General features: G+C 59.6%; 1 protein-coding gene across 1 annotated transcript in view; it reads left to right on the top strand.

Annotated features, from left to right (window-relative positions):
• Positions 1-18,379, top strand: part of LOC116839066 (rho GTPase-activating protein 33) — a 49,363-nt gene that overhangs the window by 2,319 nt on the left and 28,665 nt on the right. The window contains exons 2-9 of the mRNA XM_075071157.1: positions 2,459-2,560; positions 7,759-7,853; positions 14,517-14,601; positions 15,116-15,202; positions 15,596-15,733; positions 15,979-16,071; positions 16,522-16,644; positions 16,981-17,058. Coding sequence (XP_074927258.1) covers positions 2,477-2,560; positions 7,759-7,853; positions 14,517-14,601; positions 15,116-15,202; positions 15,596-15,733; positions 15,979-16,071; positions 16,522-16,644; positions 16,981-17,058 — 783 coding nt within the window. The 5' untranslated portion in view covers positions 2,459-2,476. The remainder of the gene's footprint in view (positions 1-2,458; positions 2,561-7,758; positions 7,854-14,516; positions 14,602-15,115; positions 15,203-15,595; positions 15,734-15,978; positions 16,072-16,521; positions 16,645-16,980; positions 17,059-18,379) is intronic.

Here is an 18,379-nt window from a genome sequence, read left to right as displayed (position 1 = left end):
CTCCTGCATGGGGGTCCTTTCTCCCCCAGCCTCCTGGGAAAGCGCCAGCCCAGCTATCAGCCCATCTGCCTTCCCAGCAGGCAGCAGGTGGGGAGGGAAATCCCTTGTCCCCGCCCCCTTCCCAACACAGCCTTTTTTTTTTGCTCTCTCCTTTCCCACCCTCCCACTTGCACTTCCCCCTCGGCCTGTCTCTTCCTTCTGCATTTCCCTCCCTGCCCTCTGCCGCCAAGATCACCAAGAGGGAAACAGTGAATGTCAGGGACACTGGACTTTGGAGATCATGGAGGGGCAGGCCAGCTTCCCCTCCCCCTCCCCACCTAGTGATAGGCTCAGGCTCTCAGCAGACCCAGGCAGTGTTGCAGGGTTGGTCACATGCAGGCAGCTCCCCCTTCTCCCAGTGACAGGCACAGGCTCTCCGCAGACCCAGGCAGCCTCTATCCCAACCACTAAGGCCAGAACCTTTAGCATTCCATGAAAGCTGAAGCTCTGTGGGACATGATGGCACCAGTACAGCCATAGACTACATTAGAGGTGACGGAGCCAGCTCCCAACTGCGAATCTGACAACCAGCGGGCTTGTGGGGCAGGGACTGGGCATGGGACCTTTCCCCTCCAGGGGGCACCAGCTTCAATCCAGCCCCAGCCTGTGCTAGGGGATGTTGCTCTCTGACCCCCCAGTCTTGCTCCATCTCTAAGCTTGGCGCGGAGGGGCACTGTGCACATGACAGTGGGACAGACCAGCCGGGCCCACGGACATACCTGGCAGAGCCCCAGTGCTACTACCCCACCCCTGCTCTCTGAAACCTGCTGCCCTGCTTGGCGAGTCTCAGTCCAGCTGGGGCTGCCCTGGCGGTGATCTCGCAGCCTCGGGCTGGGCAGGGAGGTGGGTAGGAAACCTCCAGAACAGCGGGTGGGCTGCACGGGGTGCACTCCCCATGCAGTCAAGGCTGGCCTCAGTGTGGCGTCCCTGGGCGGCTCTTCCTCAGCTGCCCCACCCCAGGGGTGGCTGCATCTCACCTGTGGGCGAGCCATCTGTGTGTGGAATTATTTGTTGCTGTTCCCTGGGTGCCCTGCCCCAGAGGTAGCTGCATCTCAGTGCCAGGCGAGCCATCTATGTAGGCAGTGGTGCTGGACTACTGATAAAGAGGACAGTTGTGGCAAGCATAAATGGCGTCCTAGTGCAAAAGGCAAGGAGAGATGGGCATGGTGGGGGCAGAGTAGCCTCATGCACTGGGCGCAGGTGAGTGTGCCCAGGAGGATGTAGGTCAGGGGTGGGCAAACTACAGCCTGTGGGCCAGATCCAGCCTGCCAGCTGTTTTAATCTGGCCCTGCAGTTCCTGCTGGGGAGCAGGGTCTGGGGCTTGCCCTGCTCCAAGCAGGGAGCAGGGTCGGGGGCCATTCCATGCGACTCCTGGAAGCAATAGCATGGCCCCCCTCTGGCTATGCTCTGCATGCTGCCCCTGCCCCAAGTGCTGTACCTGCAGCTCCCACTGGCCAGGAACTGCTGCCAATGGAAGCTGCAGGGGTGGTGCCTGCGGATGGGACAGCGTGCAGAGCCGCCTGGCTGCACCTCCACATAGGAGCCAGAGAGGGACATGCCACTGCTTCTGGGAGCCGCTTGAGGTAAGTGCTGCCCTGAGCCTCCCCCTGTGCCCTGACCTCCTGCCCCAGCTCTGATCCCCCTCATACCCTCCGAACCCCTTGGTTCCAGCCCAGAGCACCCTCCTATACCCCAAACTCCCATCCCAGAGCCCGCACCCCCAGCTGGAGCCATTACTCCGCTCCCCATACCCTTCCACCCCAGTCCGGAGACCCCTCCTGCACCCTGAACTCCTCATTTCTGGCCCATACTCCCAACCAGAGCCCTCTCCCCAACTCCAATTTTGTTAGCATTCATGGCCCACCATGCAATTTCTATTCCCAGATGTGGCCCCCAGGCCAAAAAGTTTGCCCATCCCTGATGTAGGTGCACCGGGCCCAGGCCAGCGTGTGTGGCAGGGAGGCGCTGGCATGAGACTTGTGAGCTAGTGTGCACAAGGGAATTTCAGTGCCATGAGCACAGCCATGCCAACCTGCACCCAGCTCACCCTTAGCTCAGAATTCAGCCCACAGATTTAGCGCCGATGGGATCTGGCAAACCCCAGCTGCTTCCTGCTGTGGTTCCCAAATGCGAGCAGAAAGCAGAAGCAGCGTTTGCAGGAGGAGCGAGATCTGATCCAAGCAGCTCTGGGGATGCTCGCCCAGCACTGATGTGCAGTCACCTCAGGGGCAGTTGGGAAACAGCCACACATAACACTGCACAGGGATGGCTTGCCCAGCGCTGAGATGCAGCCACCTTGGGTGGGGCAGCTGGAGAATAGCCAGATGTAAGGCCACACAGGGACCTCTCATAAGTCTCCCTGTGTGGCAGGGACCCTGGCCACAGCTGGACTCTACCATTGACCCCCTCCCTGCCTCAGGGTCTCCAGCCCCCCACCATGGAGCTCCGCATGCTGCGCCGATTCTCCTTGGTGGACAACAGCCAACAGAAGTGGATGCCCCGTCTGCGCTCTCTCTCCACGGTAGGGAGCAGAAAGAGAACTCGGCATCCCCCTACCCCACCATGGGGCAGGGTCTGGGGGGAAACAGTGAGTGCTGGCAGGCATGGCAGGGATTCATGGAGTCGTCTGGGAGATGCACCACAACACTGCTTCTTGATCTCTCCCCAGAGCACAGACCCCCAACTTCTCTGCCTTGACCCAGATATGCAGCCCCCCTCCTGAGGAGTCCCCCCATTGGTACCCCTGAACCCAGACAGACAGCCCCTCCCCAACACACACACAGCGGGCCCATACCCCCAGCTGGGGGCAGCAGGGACTCCCACACTGACTTGCACAGTTTCCCTTCCCCACACAGCCCCCCCAATCCCTCCAGACCCTCAATCCTTTCCCATCCCCCCACCTGTTACAGACTCTATGACCCTCCTCATCACTTGCAGCCACAGCCCCCAACCCACAGCCCTGCATGGAATACTCTGGCCACCCCATAGCCTCCCTCCCTCTCCTCCCACCTTCACTCTGATTAGTGTCCCCCCACAGCCTCCTCCTGCACCCCACAGCCCCTTACACCCCCCACCCTCATGCCCCCCATGCAGCTCCCAACCCCTCATTTGTGTAATCCCCTCCCCACACCAAATACCCCCGGCACTGACACCCCCCACACCCTAACCCTAACCTGTTCTGTTCCTCACACCGAGTAGAGTGGGCTGGGGGGGCTCAGGTGGGGAGGAGGAGCGGAGGGTGTCAGTCTGGGGAGAGTTGGGGATGGGAGTCTGTGGGGGGCTAGGGGTTAATCTGTGGGGCACTGGGTCTGGGGGGATCAATATGTGGAGTACTGGGGGTCAGTCTGTGGGGGGAGGCTGGGAGGGGTTCGTGCTGTATCCTGTGCTGAGTGATATAGGAGCATCCCCCCCCAGATTCCCAGCCCTGACACTGCCACCAAGGGCCTGGGTCTCAGGGCGGAGCTGGGAGCCAGGACTCCCTGGCTCTGGGAGGAGAGTGGTTGGGGTGGGGGAGGAGCTGGGACTCCTGGGTTCTCAACCTAGCTCCGAGAGGGGAGTGGGGTCTGATCGTTAGAGCAGAGGTTGGGGCTAGGACTCCTGGGTTCTCTCTCTGGCTCGGGGAGGGAAGTGGGGTCTGGTGGTTAGAGCGGGGGTGGGGTGGGGCTGGGACTCCTGGGTTCTCTCCCTGGCTCCGGGAGGGTAGTGGGGTCTGGTGGTTAGAGTGGGGGTAGGGGCTGCGACCCCTGGGTTCTCTCTCTGGCTCGGTGGAGGGAATGGGTGCGCGCTAGTTAGACAAGACGGAGCCTGCGACCCTGGTTTGTCATGCTCTGGCCTATGGGGAGAGAGGTGGGGCGGGGTTTCAAAGTTGGAAAAAAGAGGGGAGGGGCCGCCGACGCCCCTGGTTCCTCATCTGCTCAGGGAGGAAGGGGTTCCCCCTGGTGGTTAGAATGGGGCTGGGGAGCCCGCCGGGGGGGACCCTTGGGGGGGTTTTTCTTCTCTCTGGGGGCCCCCTTCGGGGAGGGGAACGGGAGGGGTCGTTGGGGTTTGAAATAGTAAACAAAGGGGCTTGGGAGCGCGACCCCTGGGTTCCCCCTCTCCTGGCCCTCGGGGAGGGAGTGGGGGGTCTGGGGTTAGAATGGGGGCCGGGGGAGCCCTGCACCTCGGGTTTCTGTCCCTCTCTTGGGCCCTCGGGAGGGACCGGGAAAGTGGGGTCCCTGGTTGAGTAGAACAGGGGCTGGAGCGGCTGCGACCCCCCTGGGGGTTCTCTTCTCGGCTTTCGGGAGGAGTGGGTTTCCTGGGGGTTATTAGAAAATGGGGGCTGGGACTCGTGGTTTCCTCTCTGGCTATGGGAGAGAGGATTGGGTGGGGGTCCTGGTGGTTAGGAAGACGGGGGCTGGGCTTGGCGAAACCTCCCCTGGTTTATGTCCTTCCCTCTGGGGAGGCGGGGGAAGGGGGAGGGAAAGTGGGCGGTGGTTTGACAGGGGGCTGGAGCTCGACCCGCCGGGTTTCCCTCTCTTGCTCGGGGGGGGAGGGGTCGGTGGGTGTAGAACGGGGCTGGGACTCCTGGGTCTCTCTCCTTGGCGGGCTAACAGAAGCCCCTTGTGCGGGTTGCCCAGCGCTGCACCCCAGCCCATTACGCCGCTGTTCCACCTTTGCAAACTCAATAGGACGTAACACAGCCGGCACCGCGGGGGGGCCTTCCCCTGCCCGTGCCAGCCCCCACCCCCCGGGGCCGAGGCCTCCGCGGACGCCCCTCCCGGTTGGGCTGACGTGGGGGAAAAGCAACTCGGAAATCCTGCCCCCTTCCCTCCTCAGGGGGCCCTTTCCCGCTCCCGGTCCTGTCTGTCTCGGCTTCGCCCCCCCCCCGCCCCTCCCTCCGTCCGCCCGGCTCCTTCCGCCCCTCCCTCGCTCGTTCCCCCTGCGCGGCTCGGAGCCCGGCTGGGTTCTGCTCTGGGGTAGGCGCTGCCCTTGTTCCCTCCGTGCCTGTGTCCGCCCGTATCCCGCTCCCCGTGTGCGTCTTCTCCCCTCCTCTCCCCACCCTCACGCCCCATTCTGCCTCTCTCTCCCCGTGGCCATTGGGAGCTGACCGCCCCCACCCACGCTCCCTCCCGGGGGGGGGGTGCTGCGGATGGGGGTCCTGCCCCCCTAGATGCCGGCCCCCTCCGCATGGCTTCGACCCTCACCCCAGGCTTCTCCTAGCGGATCGGAGACACAATGGTGGTAAGTGGCGGGGGGTTATTGTCTGGGCTGACGGGGAGGGGTCCCCATTGGATTGTGCCCCCATGTTTGTTTAACCCTCTACCCACCCCAAAATGCTGGCCCCCCACTCGGCTGGCCCCGGCGTCAACGCTCCTCTCACATGCACCTGTTCCTTAGCCCCACCCACATCCCAAACCCTATATATATATATTTAGGGTCTCCTTCCCTGCACCCCTAATCCCCCTTGGGGGTGTCTTTCAGATTGGGGGATCTATTCCAATGTGTATTTAGGGTTCCTTCCCCATACCCCACAATCCTGCCTCGGGGCAGCTCTCAGATGGGGGGCCTTTCCCCCATAAACCTTCCTGACCATAAAGATGTGTATGGGATCCCCACCCCCACAGTGCACACCTCTCTCAGTTTCGTGTTTGTGTGTGGGGTGGGGAGAGATTTTGCAGGGAATCCCAGATCCAAAATCCTCTCATCCCCAAAATCCTCTTTTTGGGGGCCAAGGGAATCACCCCTGTAAAAGCTCCGAGATTTGGCAGTGCCACTCCCACGCTGTAGGTATTTTGGGATGCCTGGTTTCTCTCATCAGTTTTTATTTGCAGGGAGGGGGGCTATAATTTTTCCAGCTGCCTTGCTCTGTATTTCTGCCTGAAATCGCCTGGCACCCAATCTTAGCCCCCCATGAGGGGTTATGCTCTCCACTTTTGCAGAGGAAATGGGGGGTCTCTGTTAATCCAGTGGGGGGATATTCATCCCCCTAACCCCAAATGATGCAGCTAGATGGGGGAAATGGGGACACACACCAGAGTTGTGGTGGGAGAGAGCCCCAACCCCAAACTATTGGGGTGGGTTATAAGGGGGCCAGATAGGCTGGGGTGGGTTATGGGGGAGCAGCTTGCCAAGGGGCAGGGATTGGAGGTACAGCTAGATAGGGGGTGGGAGATAAGGGGGGTAGCTGGGCTGGAGGAGGGAATGATCTAGGGGGCAGCCAGGCTGGGGAAGAGGGAACTGGGTTATGGGAGGCATCTTGTGCTTTTCCTGGGTCCCTGTGGGAGGAACTGGGCCATTGCAAGAAGCTGTTATGTAACCCCCACCACGTGTCTTAAACCCCGCCCACCAACGTGGAGGTGGCAGGAGTGGGACGTGTGTGTCTGCTACGCAACCCCTTGTGGGAGGAAGGGAGGCAGTGGGGGAGCAGGGATATGGCCAGGTGTTTCTGGGGGTCAGTTCATTGGCGGGGGGATGGGAAGGGAACGTGCATGGGGGTTACTCTCCTGTGTCTGTCTCACCCTTTGTCCTCTTTCTCTCTATCATCGCGTTCCTGTGTCTGTGGCTACATTGTGTCGCTTCTCATTGTCTCTCTTTCCCCAGATGGTGCAGTGGAGCGTGTTGGGCCGGTTACAGCACAGAGGGACCAGCACAGGTGCTCCATGCTATTGCTTCGGTTAGCGGATCTTGCCCCTCCGCACGCTCCTGTACCAGATTGACCCACGCGCCAGGACGCCTTAAGCCCCTCATGGGCACCATGGCATCCCCCACTCCCACCCCCCCTTTCACCCATCCCACTCAGAGAGAAGGGCCAGGCCGGGGTTCAGGGCCTGACCCGGTTCTGAGGCCATTGGGGGCTTCCCCCCACAGTCAATAACCGGTGCCTCCATACAACTGACAGAGAGGACGTGGGCTCCGATCCAGCCCCAGGGCAGGGAATGGGGCACGGGGTCTTTCCCCTCTAGGGGGACACCAGCTCTGATGCAGCCCCGGATTGGGTTGGATTTTGGGGTGCCGTTTGGGGCTCCGTATGCATTTGGGGGTGTCGGGTGCCGTGACTTCTACCCCTCGTGAGCTGCCTCCGCCCGTGCCAGTACCCCTCCCTCGCCACCCCTCAACAAAGTCCTGCCCCCAAATCGGTCTGCTGGGGATAGGAGGGGAGATGTCCCTTTCCCAGCAATCCCCCAATCTCTCTGGACAGTGCCAGGGACTTGGGAGTGATGGGAGCTGGATAAAACAGGGAGCTGCAGGAAAGGGTGGGGGTCATGGCAAAGAGCAGGCAGCTTGGGTGTGAATTATTGACAGGAAACCGGATCCATGGAGATTGTTGCTCCGCAGGTTGCTAAAGCCAAAGGAGATGGGATTACACGGTGCAGGGGGGAGAACTGGGACAGTTGTCATGTAGCAGGGATGCAGCCACCTCTGGGATGGGGCAGCATCTCAGTGCTGGGTGAGCTGTCCCCGAGCGGCATTATGTGCGGCTGTTCCCCAGCTGCCCCAACCCAGAGCTAGCTGCATCTTCACACTGAACAAGTCGTCCCCATGTGGTGGTATGTGCAGCTGTTCCCCAGCTGCCCTGCCCCAGAGCTGGCTGCATCTCTGCACCAGACAATCTGTCCCTGGGCAGTGTTATGGGCAGCTGCTCCCCAGCTTTCTCCCCCCTGAGGTGGCTGCAACTCGGCTTTGGGCTCCTTTTGGGGGATGGTAAGTTGGTGCTGAGGTCTGTCTGATTTGCCCTTGCAGGCCCGCAGCACGGACAGTCTGGACAGGACAGGGGATAGGCCGCTCCGCCCTCTGGGGAACACAGCCGCCACTGTCAAGGGGAAAGCCCCCAAGCGGTAAGCAAGGGGAGCCCTGTTCCTGGAGCGGGGTCCCTGGTGGTGAGTGTGGCGTGACTTGTGCCTGGCCTGTCAATGCAATTGGGGAGCAAGTGAGTTCTCTGCTGGGGTCCCCGTGGCCTGGCCGGTTGCTGGTGGGAGGGGAGGGCTCAGATCTCAGGCTCCCCACTTGGGGGCACGTGTCCCATGGAAGTCCATCTAGAGAAACAGACAATTAAAAGAACAATAGAAAGGACAGGATCCTCTAGTACCTGGGCAGAGATATAACTCCAGGGGAGGGATGGGGCTGTGTTTCTGTGCCAGGGGGCCTGAGGGGCTCAGGTATAGCGAGGGGCCGTGTCAGTGTCTGGGTGTTGGAAGGCCTGGGGGTCTGGGATATAGCGGGAGGGAGGGTATGTCTCGATGCAGGGGGTCCCAGGGCTGGGATATAGCCTGGGGGGAGGATGGGCTGTGTTTGGGTGTGAGGGAGTCCGGGGTGCTGGGGTATAGTGAGGGGACAGGGATGTCTCGGTGCCATGAGAGCTGGGATATTGTGGGGTAGGGGGGAGGCATGTCCAGGTGCTGGGGGTCCCAGGGCTGGGATATAGAGGGGCACATGTCTAGATGATGGGGGGTCCCAGGGCTGGAATATAGAGGGGGGTGTCTGGGTGGTGGGGGAGTCCCAAGGCTGGGATATAGCAGGAGGAAGGGGAGACACTGGGCTCTGTCTCGCTGTTGGGTACGTGGCTGTTACCTGATTAGGGTATTGTGGGTGCTTGGGGTATTCTGGGGGTGCTGTATGCTGGGTGGTTGGAGTTTGGGATATAGCAACAGAACAGCGTTCTGTCTGCAGGTGGGGTCCCCGGTTGGGGTACTGCTGAGGGGGGATGGGTTCTGGGGGGTTGGGGTCCCGGGTTGGGGTACAGCAGAAGGGAAATGGGTTCTGGGGGCTTGGGGTACAGCTGAGGGGGGATGGATTCTGTGAGGGATTGGGGGTCCCTGGTTGCGTATAGCAGGGGTTTGGGATATCATGGGGGGTTGGGGTACCCATGCTGTGTGAGTATCAGGGTGTCAGTTTACCTGGCTTACCATGTGAGATTGGGTACCTTATGGTGAGTAGGATACTGTGGGACATTGGTACCCCAAGTTATATGGGGTACAGCAGGGTTGGGGTACCCTACGGGTGGGTACTTCATGCTGTCTGGGGTACAGCGGTGCTGGGGTGTCCAGTGCTATGTCGGGTACCATGGGGCTGAGTACCCTGTGCTGTCTGGGGTACAGCAGTGTTGGGTACACCATGCAGTGTGCGGTACCGTGGGAGGTGGGTACCCCATACTGTCTGGAGTACAGCAGTGCTTGGGTATCCCGTAGTGTGCGGGGCACAGCAGTGTTGGGGTACTGCATGCATTGGGCGGTACCATGGGGGTGGGTACCCTGTGCTGTAAGGAGTACGTTAGTGTTGGGGTGCCTGTGCTGTGTGGAGTACCATAGGGGTGAGTACCTGGTGCTGTGTGGGGTACAGCAGTGTTGGGGTGCCCCATGCTGTGTGGGGTACCCTGTGCTGTGTGGGGTACAGCAGTGTTGGGGTGCCTGGGGGTGGTACCCAATTCTGAAGCACTTAGAGGAGAGGAAAGTGATCAGGAACAGTCAGCATGGATTCACCAAGGGCAAGTCATGCCTGACTAACCTAATTGCCTTCTATGAGGAGATAACTGGGTCTGTGGATGAGGGGAAAGCAGTGGATGTGATCCGTGATTTAGCAAAGCTTTTGATACGGTCTTCCGACAGTATTCTGCCGGAAGTTAAAGGAAATATTGACTGGAGGATTGGACTATAAGGTGGAAAAGCTGGCTAATCGTGGGCCTCAACGGTAGGGATCAAATGTCCAGCTAGTGGGTAAGCGCGGTTTCAAAAACAGAGTGTCCAAAAAAAAAGGGGTTTTTTGTTCCCCCCCCCCCGGTTCCGGACCAGTGTTGGTCAATATCTCTATTAATGATCTAGAGGAATTGGCGTGGCGCAGTCCTCAAGCAGTTTGCGTTACGCTTAATGCTGGGAGGGTGTAGATATGCTGGGGGTAGGATAGGTACAGAGGGCTGCATATCAGAGGTTGGGCCAACAGAATTGTGAGGTCAAACAAGGAAAAGTGCAGAGGTTCCTGCACTTTAGGGGAAATCCCACGCACTGCTTAAACAGAATAGGGGACTGGATGGCTAGCAGCAGCTATCTGCGGACAGGACCTAGGGTTAACAGTGAACCGGGCGGGATATGGTCACCAGTGTGCCCTTGTTACCAAGAAGTCTAATGCATTTGGGTTGTATGGTAGGTCATTGCCAGCAGATCGGAGGTGATGTATCCATTCCCCTCTTTCAGACATTGATGAGGGCCTCACTGGAGTACTGTGTCCAGTTTGGGCCTCCAAATACAAGAAGGATGTGAAAATTGGAGGTCCGTGGGAGGGCAACAAAATGATAGGGGCTGCGCACATGTAGGATGAGGAGAGGCTGAGACTGGGATTACTTTGTCTGCAGAGAGAGAATAACTTATTCCCATCAATACAAGAACAGGGCCCAAATTGAAATTAATAGTAGCAGGGTTTAAAACAAATAAAAAGGAAGTTCTTCTTCACCATGCAGTCAGCTTGTGGCACTCCTATACCTGAGAGAGGTTGTGAAGGCGGGACTATAAAGCTGTTAAAAGGGAACTAATATAAATTCGGGTGGCTAAGTCCATAAATGGCTATTAGCCAGGAAGGGACGATGGTGTCCCTAGCTCTATGTTCATGACAGAAGGAGGAGAATGGAGGCAGATAGAGAGAGATCAACTTTGATTGTTGGCTGTTAGCATCACCCTTCTGGGGCACCAGGCATTGGCCACTGTCGGTAGACAGATACTGGGCTAGATGGACCTTTGGTCTGACCCAGTATGGCCGTTCTTATGTTCTATGTTCTTATGATTTGGTAGCTGCTTTCAACTACCTGAAAGGGGGTTCCAAAGAAGGTGGATCTAGACTGTTCTCAGTGGTACCTGATGTCAGAACAAGGAGTAATGGTCTCAAATTGCAGTGGGGGAGGTTTAGGTTGGATATTAGGAAAAACTTTTTCCCTAGGAGAGTGGTGAAGCACTGGAATGGGTTACCTAGGGAGGTGGTGGAATCTCCTTCCTTGGAGGTTTTTAAGGTTAGGCTTGACAAAGCCCTGACTGGGGTGATTTAGCTGGGAATTGGTCCTGCTTTGAGCAGGGGGTTGGACTAGATGACCTCCTGAGATCCCTTCCAACCCTGATATTCTGTGATTCTATGGTGGGTACCCTGTGCTGTGTGGGGTACAGTGGTGTTGGAGTGCCCTGTGCTATGTTGGGTTCCATGGGGAGTGAGTACACCATGCTGTGGGAGGTACAGCAATATAGGGGTATTCTGTGCTATGTTGGGTACCATTGAAGTACAAACATAAGAACGGCCAGACTGGGACAGCCCAGTGTCCGGTGCCTGGCAGGGGCCTGGGCCAGGGGAACAGGAGCATCCAGCTGCTGGCTGCCAGTCAGCGGCTCAGGGACAGCACGTGCCTGGCCCCTCCTCCAGGAACTTAGCTCATTCTTTGAACCCTGTTACACTCTTGGCCCCCACCACATCCTCTGACGGTGAGCTCCCCAGGCTGGCTGTGTGCTGAGTCCGTCCTTCTGTTTGTCTGAAACCTGCCGCCTTGTCATTTCCCTGGATGCCCTTGGCCCATGTTAGGTGAAGGAGTAAATAACTCCCCCGTCACTCCCCCCACCCCAGACAGGCTTTTAGAGCCCTCTGGCCTACCCTCTCAATCCGCTCTTTGCCAAGCTGAACAGTCCCAGGCCTTTGACTCTCTCCTCGTTCCCTGTTCCCTTCCCTGCACCTCGCCCAGGTCTCTGCTCGGCACTGGGCCTGGATCTGGAGGCAGGCAATGTCCCCAGGCGGTGTCTGAGACGGCGTCTGTCATGGAGTCACCCAGGCGCTGGAACTATTCCATGTGAAGCCAGTCAGGCCTCAGGGGGAGCACCTCTCGGAACAGACTGTCTCCAGGGGAAGAAGCTTTGACCTTCTTGGAGCATTCAGTATCCCCTTCCACACCGTGCGCTTCCCGCAGCAAGTCTGCCCGGGCAGGGCTCTGGGGGAAGGCAAAGGGCCCTGCACCCCACCTCCTGCGGTCAGCAGTGACTTGGAGGCAGCCAGTAAAACAGATCTATTAGTCGACAGGAACACAGTGTAGAACAGAGCTTGTTAGCACAGAAATCAGTGACTTTCAGCCAAAACCATGTTGGGAGTCTTGGGCCAGATGCCCTGGATTCCCCCTCTTCCAGTCCCCCCAAGTACACTTCCAGCTTCTAGCGACCCGACTTCAGACACCCCCGTTGCTCTTCCTTGTCTTTCTCTCGCTTCCCGGCCAAAGGGTCACCTGGTTGCATCCCCCTCCTGGTCTCATGTTAGGAAGGGCACCGGTCATAGTACGTGTGGCAGCTGGAGCAGCCTCACCTGCTCCAGAGGTCTCAGCCAAAGTCACACACTCTTTTTCCCACCACCGAGGTAGTGGTGCAGCACACAAGGAAACTGAGGCAGACACAGTGTTCATGCAAAACAGTAAAACTCACATAGGCTCACATAGAACATAACAAGGGAAAATCCCCACTTCATGGCAGTGGCCGGGGCAGGGGCACTTGGGGTTCAAACAGCGCCGACGTTACAAGATTTTCTCTCAGATGATCTGTCCCTGTCCCGAGGGCTCCTGGTGCTGAGATGTTTTCGCCTGCCACTGTGCGGTGCGGGGATGTAGCAGAGAATGGCCCATGCGGATGCCTGGCTCTTGCTCAATCAAATGGGATTATTTATAGTACCACGGCATGTTGGGGTAATCTGTGCTTTGAGGGGTACCATGAGGGGATCGGGGTACCCAGTGCTGTGTGGGTACAGCAGGAGTGAGATACAGTAGGTTGCTGAGTGAGGCACACTGGGGGACAGTGGGAATGGTGGGAGTGGAGTGCAGTGTGGGGTGCAGCAGGGGTGGGATACAGTGGGATGCAGTGGGGTCCTGTGTGGGGTGCAGTGGGGACAGCGGGGGTGGGATACAGTGGGGTGCAGTGTGGGATGGGGAACAGTGGGGTCCTGTGTGGGGTACAGTAGGGACAGTGGGGGTGGGATACAGTGGGGTGCAGTGTGGGGTACAGCAGGGGTGGGGAACAGTGAGGTGCAGCGTGGGGTGCAGTGGGGTGCTGTGAGGCACACTGGGGTACAGGGAGGACAGTGGGATGGGGTGCTGTGTAGGTACAGCAGAGATGGGTTACTGTGGGGTGCAGCAGGGGTGGTGTGCTGTGTGGGGCACACTGGGGTACAGTGGGGATGGGGGGTGAGGTGCTGTTTGGGGTACAGTGGTGATGGGGTACAGTGGGGTTCTGTGTGGGGTGCAGCAGGGGTGGGGTGCTGTGTGGGGCACACTGGAGTACAGTGGGGATGGGGGGTGAGGTGCTGTGTGGGGTACAGTGGAGGTGGGGTAGAGTGGGGTCCTGTGTGAGGCACACTGGGGTACAGTGAGGACAGCGGGGTGGGGTGCTGTGTGAGGTACAGTGGTAATGGGGTACAGTGGGGTGCTGTGTGGTGTGCAGTGGGGTGGGGTGCTCTGTGGGGCACACTGGGGGACAGTGGAGGTGGGGTGCTGTGTGGGGTATAGTGGGGGTGAGGTGCAGTGGGGTGAACTCTGGGCAGTGGCAGCTCTAGGGGCATTTTGCTGCCTCAAGCACGGCAGGCAGGTTGCCTTCGGCGTCTTGCCTGCGGAGGGTCCGCTGGTCCCACGGCTTCGTCGGACCTTCCACAGGTGTGAGGTCCGCCGAAGCCGTGGGACCAGCGGACCCTCGGCAGGCAAGCCGTGAGGTCCGCCGAAGCCGTGGGACCAGCGGACCCTCGGCAGGCAAGCCGTGAGGTCGGCCGAAGCCGTGGGACCAGCGGACTCCCCGCAGGCAAGACGTGAGGTCCGCCGAAGCTGTGGGACCAGCGGACTCCCCGCAGGCAAGCCGTGAGGTCCGCCGAAGCTGTGGGACCAGCGGACTCCCCGCAGGCAAGCCGTGAGGTCCGCCGAAGCTGTGGGACCAGCGGACTCTCCGCAGGCAAGACGTGAGGTCCGCCGAAGCTGTGGGACCGGCGGACTCCCCGCAGGCAAGCCTGAGGTCCGCCGAAGCTGTGGGACCGGCGGACTCCCCGCAGGCAAGCCGGCGAAGGCAGTCTGCCTGCCGCCCTCGCGGGGACTGGCAAAGCACCCCCCGTGGCTTGCCGCCCCAAGCACATGCTTGGCGTGCTGGGGCCTGGAGCCACCCCTGTCTCTGGGACACACTGGGGGACTGGGGACAGCAGGGGTGGGGTTCAGTGTGGGGTGCAGCAGGGTGGGGTGCAGTGGGGTACTGTGGGGGGCACACTGGGGGACAGCGGGGTGATTTACAGTGAGGTGTTGTATGGGGTGCAGCAGAGGTGGGGTGCAGTGGGTACTGTGGGGGGCACTGGGGGACAGTGGGGATGGGGTGCAGTGTGGGGTACAGCAGTGGTGGGATACAGTGAGGTCCTGTGTGAGGCACACTGGGGTACAGTGGGGTGCTGTGTGGGTTGCAGCAGGGTTGGGGTACAGTAGGTTGCTGTGTGGGGCACACTGAGGTTCAGTGGGATGTCCTTCCCCCCAGGCTATCCATCACCCGAACCCATTTCCCCAAGCTGGCTGAATGCGCCCATTTCCACTACGAGGCCGTGGACTTTGGACACATCCAGGTGAGCGACCGCCGTGCCTCACCCAGGGAGCCCCAATCCCAGATGCCTGGGTCCCCCTACAGGGATCCCTCCTCCTGCACCTCCGTCCCCCCGGCCCCCAGCCTGTAGAGCCCTCTCCTCAGACTCCTGGGTCCCATCTGGGCAATCCTCTTCCCAGGTGCTGCCCCAGTCCTTTCAGGGTGAGGATGCCAGATCACCCGGATGCCTGGGTCCAATCTGGGGGGCTTTTCTGATTGCCTGAGTCCCATGTACAGGGACAGGTGGCGGTCATCTCCCAGACAGCTGGGTCCTTGGGGAGGTGGGAGCTAGCCAGACGTTGGGTGCCAGTGGGGATCAGACGCAGGTTTGGTGTCAGGTGTGGGACTGAACTCCCGGACTCTTGGGCTCTCTCCTGGGGTGAGAGGGGACATTCAGGGGATCTGGGCTGAGCCTGCACGAAGTGACGCCGGGGAGGCAACTTGCCCTGGATGCCTGGGTCCCACAGGGGCACTTCTCACCTGCTGTGTGCCCACAGCTCCTGCTGGCCTCCGAGCAAGGGGAGGGGCTGCCCAGTACCCTGAGGGACAGGGAGCTGCTCTTCATCGTCCAGGTCACCTGCAAGGTGAGTGCCCCCCCCCAACCCTCCCCTTCCCAATCTTCCCAAGGGCCCCGCCTTCCTGACCCCCCATTCCCAACCCAGGTCCCTCCTCTCCAGCTGGGGTACCCTCTGCCATGCCAACTACTTTGGGGGAAAGCAGACCCCTGAATCCCTAGACCTGCCCCCTCCCCTTTCCCCTGCAGTCCTCCCTTAGTCCATCCTCTCGTGCTCCACAGCGGCACCCCCACACTGTGCCACTGCTACCCACTTTCCTTCTTTAGACCCCCCAGATCCACCCCCTTCTCTGTCCTCAGCTGCTCCAGCACCTCCCAGCCCCACCTCACCAGTGTCCCATCCCCCGCAAGCACCCTGACACCCCTCCCCCGCCGACATCCCACTTTGCCTCCTGCCCCCCAGGGGAAGACATGGCCTGTTCACCGCAGCTACGAGGAGTTCTGCAGCTTGGACAGGCATCTGCACTGCTGTATCTTCGACCGCCGCTTCTCCCAGCTGCCGGAGCTGCCACCGCCCTGCCAGGCCCGGGGACAGGCTGAGGTGAGTCATGGGGAGTGCTTGGCAGAGCTTGTGGGAGTTGCTGTGTGGCTGTTCCTGGACTGCCCCACCCCAGAGATGGCTGCATTTCAGTGCCAGGCAAGCAGTCCCCGGCCAGCATTATGTGCAGCTGTTCCCCAGCTGCCCCACCCCAGAGATGGCTGAATCTCAGCACCAGGCGAGCCGTCACCGTGGGGCAGACATGAGGGGAGTGGTTGCCAGGCCCTGATTCTACTCGTGCCCCCCAGATGCTGGCCCCAGTCCTGCGGCAATACCTGGAGAAGCTGTCAGCCATTGTGGACAGCAACATTAACTGTGGGCCTGTCCTCACCTGGATGGAGGTGAGATGGGGTGTTGGTGGGGGGCAGAAATGGTAGGGGCTATTCAGCACTGGTTCCCCCCCGCCCCCCAGTCAGACTTATGGGCCCATCCCTCCCAACATCTGCCCCCACACCTGCCCCGGCCCTGTCCCGTCCAGTAACCCCACAGACTCCCATCAGACCCATGGCCCATCCCACCCAACACCCCTCCCCAATCAGACCCACGAGCCCGTCCAACTCGGCATCTGCCCCCACATCAGACCCACAGCCCCTCCCATCCTCCCCGCTGCCAATCAGACTTATAGTCCCCCAGCCCTATATCCCTCCCATCAGACCTATAGCCCACTCAGCCCAGTATCCATCCCATCCCTGATCACCTACCGCCCCCTCCCACCCTCCTCCAGATCAGACCCATGCCGCATCCAGGCTCCCCCTTGCCACGTGCTCAGTCTTGCACCTCCTCTGTTGCAGATCGATAATCATGGCAACCGGCTGCTGGTGAACGAGGAGGCCTCGATCAATGTCCCAGCCATTGCGGCTGCCCACGTCATCAAGCGCTACGCGGCCCAGGCCCCTGACGAGCTGTCCTTTGAGGTGCGGTGTGGGAGGGCCCCACAGCCCCAGAACCCCCCCCCCCAAGGGGCACTATCCTGGGGATGCTCACAGCCCTGAGGCACTGTCCTGGGGAAGCTCACAGCCCCAGAGCCCCTCTCTCCAGCTGGGCACTGTCCTGGGAAGCTCACAGCCCCAGAGCCCCCTTTCCCCAGATGGAGCACTGTCCTGGGGAAGCTCACAGGACCGGAGCCCTTCCTGCCTCCCTCCCTCCCAAGCTGGGGCACTGCCCTAGGGAAGCTCACATCCCCGGAGAACCTTCTGGGACACTACCTTGTGTGGCTGGGAACCCCCTGACTGTCTCTCTGCTCTGTGCAGGTTGGAGACATTGTGTCGGTAATTGACATGCCCCCCAAGGAGGAGGTCAGCTGGTGGCGAGGAAAGCACGGCTTCCAGGTGAGTGTGGGGCCTGCAGGGGGCGCTCCCCGCTGGGCATTGCATCCCCACGCTCGGGTCACGGGGAGTTCCATGGGACAGCTGAAGGCATGGGGGTGCATGGGGGGTGGGAATGCAGGGTGGGGAGCAGCTCGGGGTGTGGGGGGGTCACAGTTCCGGCTGAGCTGCCTGCCTGCCTCCTGGGGTCTGGGCAGTGTCCAGTCCCTGGTCCTGGCACTGGGTCTCCCCAGCACATACCCCATGGCTGCCTTCCCCCACCACGGCAGTGAGCTCCCATGGCCCAGCTGCCTGGCACTGGCTGTCCTGGAACAGAGGCAGGCATGCCTGTGGAGTCACAGAATCACAGAATACCAGGGTTGGAATAGACCTCAGGAGGTATGTAGTCCAACCCCCCGCTCAAAGCAAGACTAATCCCCAACTAAATCATCCCAGCCAGGGCTTTGTCAAGCCTAACCTTAAAAACCTCTAAGGAAGAAGATTTCACCACCTCCCTAGGTAACCCGGTCCAGTGCTTCACCACCCTCCTAGGGGAAAAGTTTTTCCTAATATCCAACCTAAACCTCCCCCACTGCAACTTGAGACCATTGCTCCTTGTTCTGACATCCGATGCCACTGAGAACAGTCTAGATCCATCCTCTTTGGAACACTGGACACAGTACTCCAGATGAGGCCTCACCAATGTCGAATAGAGGGGAATGATCACATCCCTCGATCTGCTGGCAATGCCCCTACTTATACAGCCCAAAATGCCATTAGCCTTCTTGGCAACAAGGGCACACTGTTGACTCATATCCAGCTTCTCGTCCACTGTAACCCCTAGGTCCTTTTCTGCAGAACTGCTGCCTAGCCATTCGGTCCCTAGTCTGTAGCAGTGCATGGGATTCTTCCATCCTAAGTGCAGGACTCTGCACTTGTCCTTGTTGAACCTCATCAGATCAGTTTCTTTTGGCCCAATCCTCTAATTTGTCTAGGTCTCCTCTGTATCCTATCCCTACCCTCCAGCGTATCTACCACTCCTCCCAGTTTAGTGTCATCTGCAAACTTGCTGAGAGTGCAGTCCACGCCATCCTCCAGATCATTAATGAAGATATTGAACAAAACTGGCCCAGGACCACACTTTGCTTGATACCGGCTGCCAACTAGACATGGAGCCATTGATCACTACCCATTGAGCCCGATGATCTAGCCAGCTTTCTATCCACCTTATAGTCCAATCATCCAGTCCATACTTCTTTAACTTGCCGGCAAGAATTCTGTGGGAGACTGTATCAAAAGCTTTGCTAAACTCAAGGAATAACACGTCACGTGGGATTAACCATTG

Source organism: Chelonoidis abingdonii, chromosome 11 (genome assembly GCF_003597395.2).
Source record: "Chelonoidis abingdonii isolate Lonesome George chromosome 11, CheloAbing_2.0, whole genome shotgun sequence".
In the NCBI taxonomy this organism is placed as follows: domain Eukaryota; kingdom Metazoa; phylum Chordata; order Testudines; family Testudinidae; genus Chelonoidis; species Chelonoidis abingdonii.
This window is presented reverse-complemented; position numbering and strand designations above follow the sequence as displayed.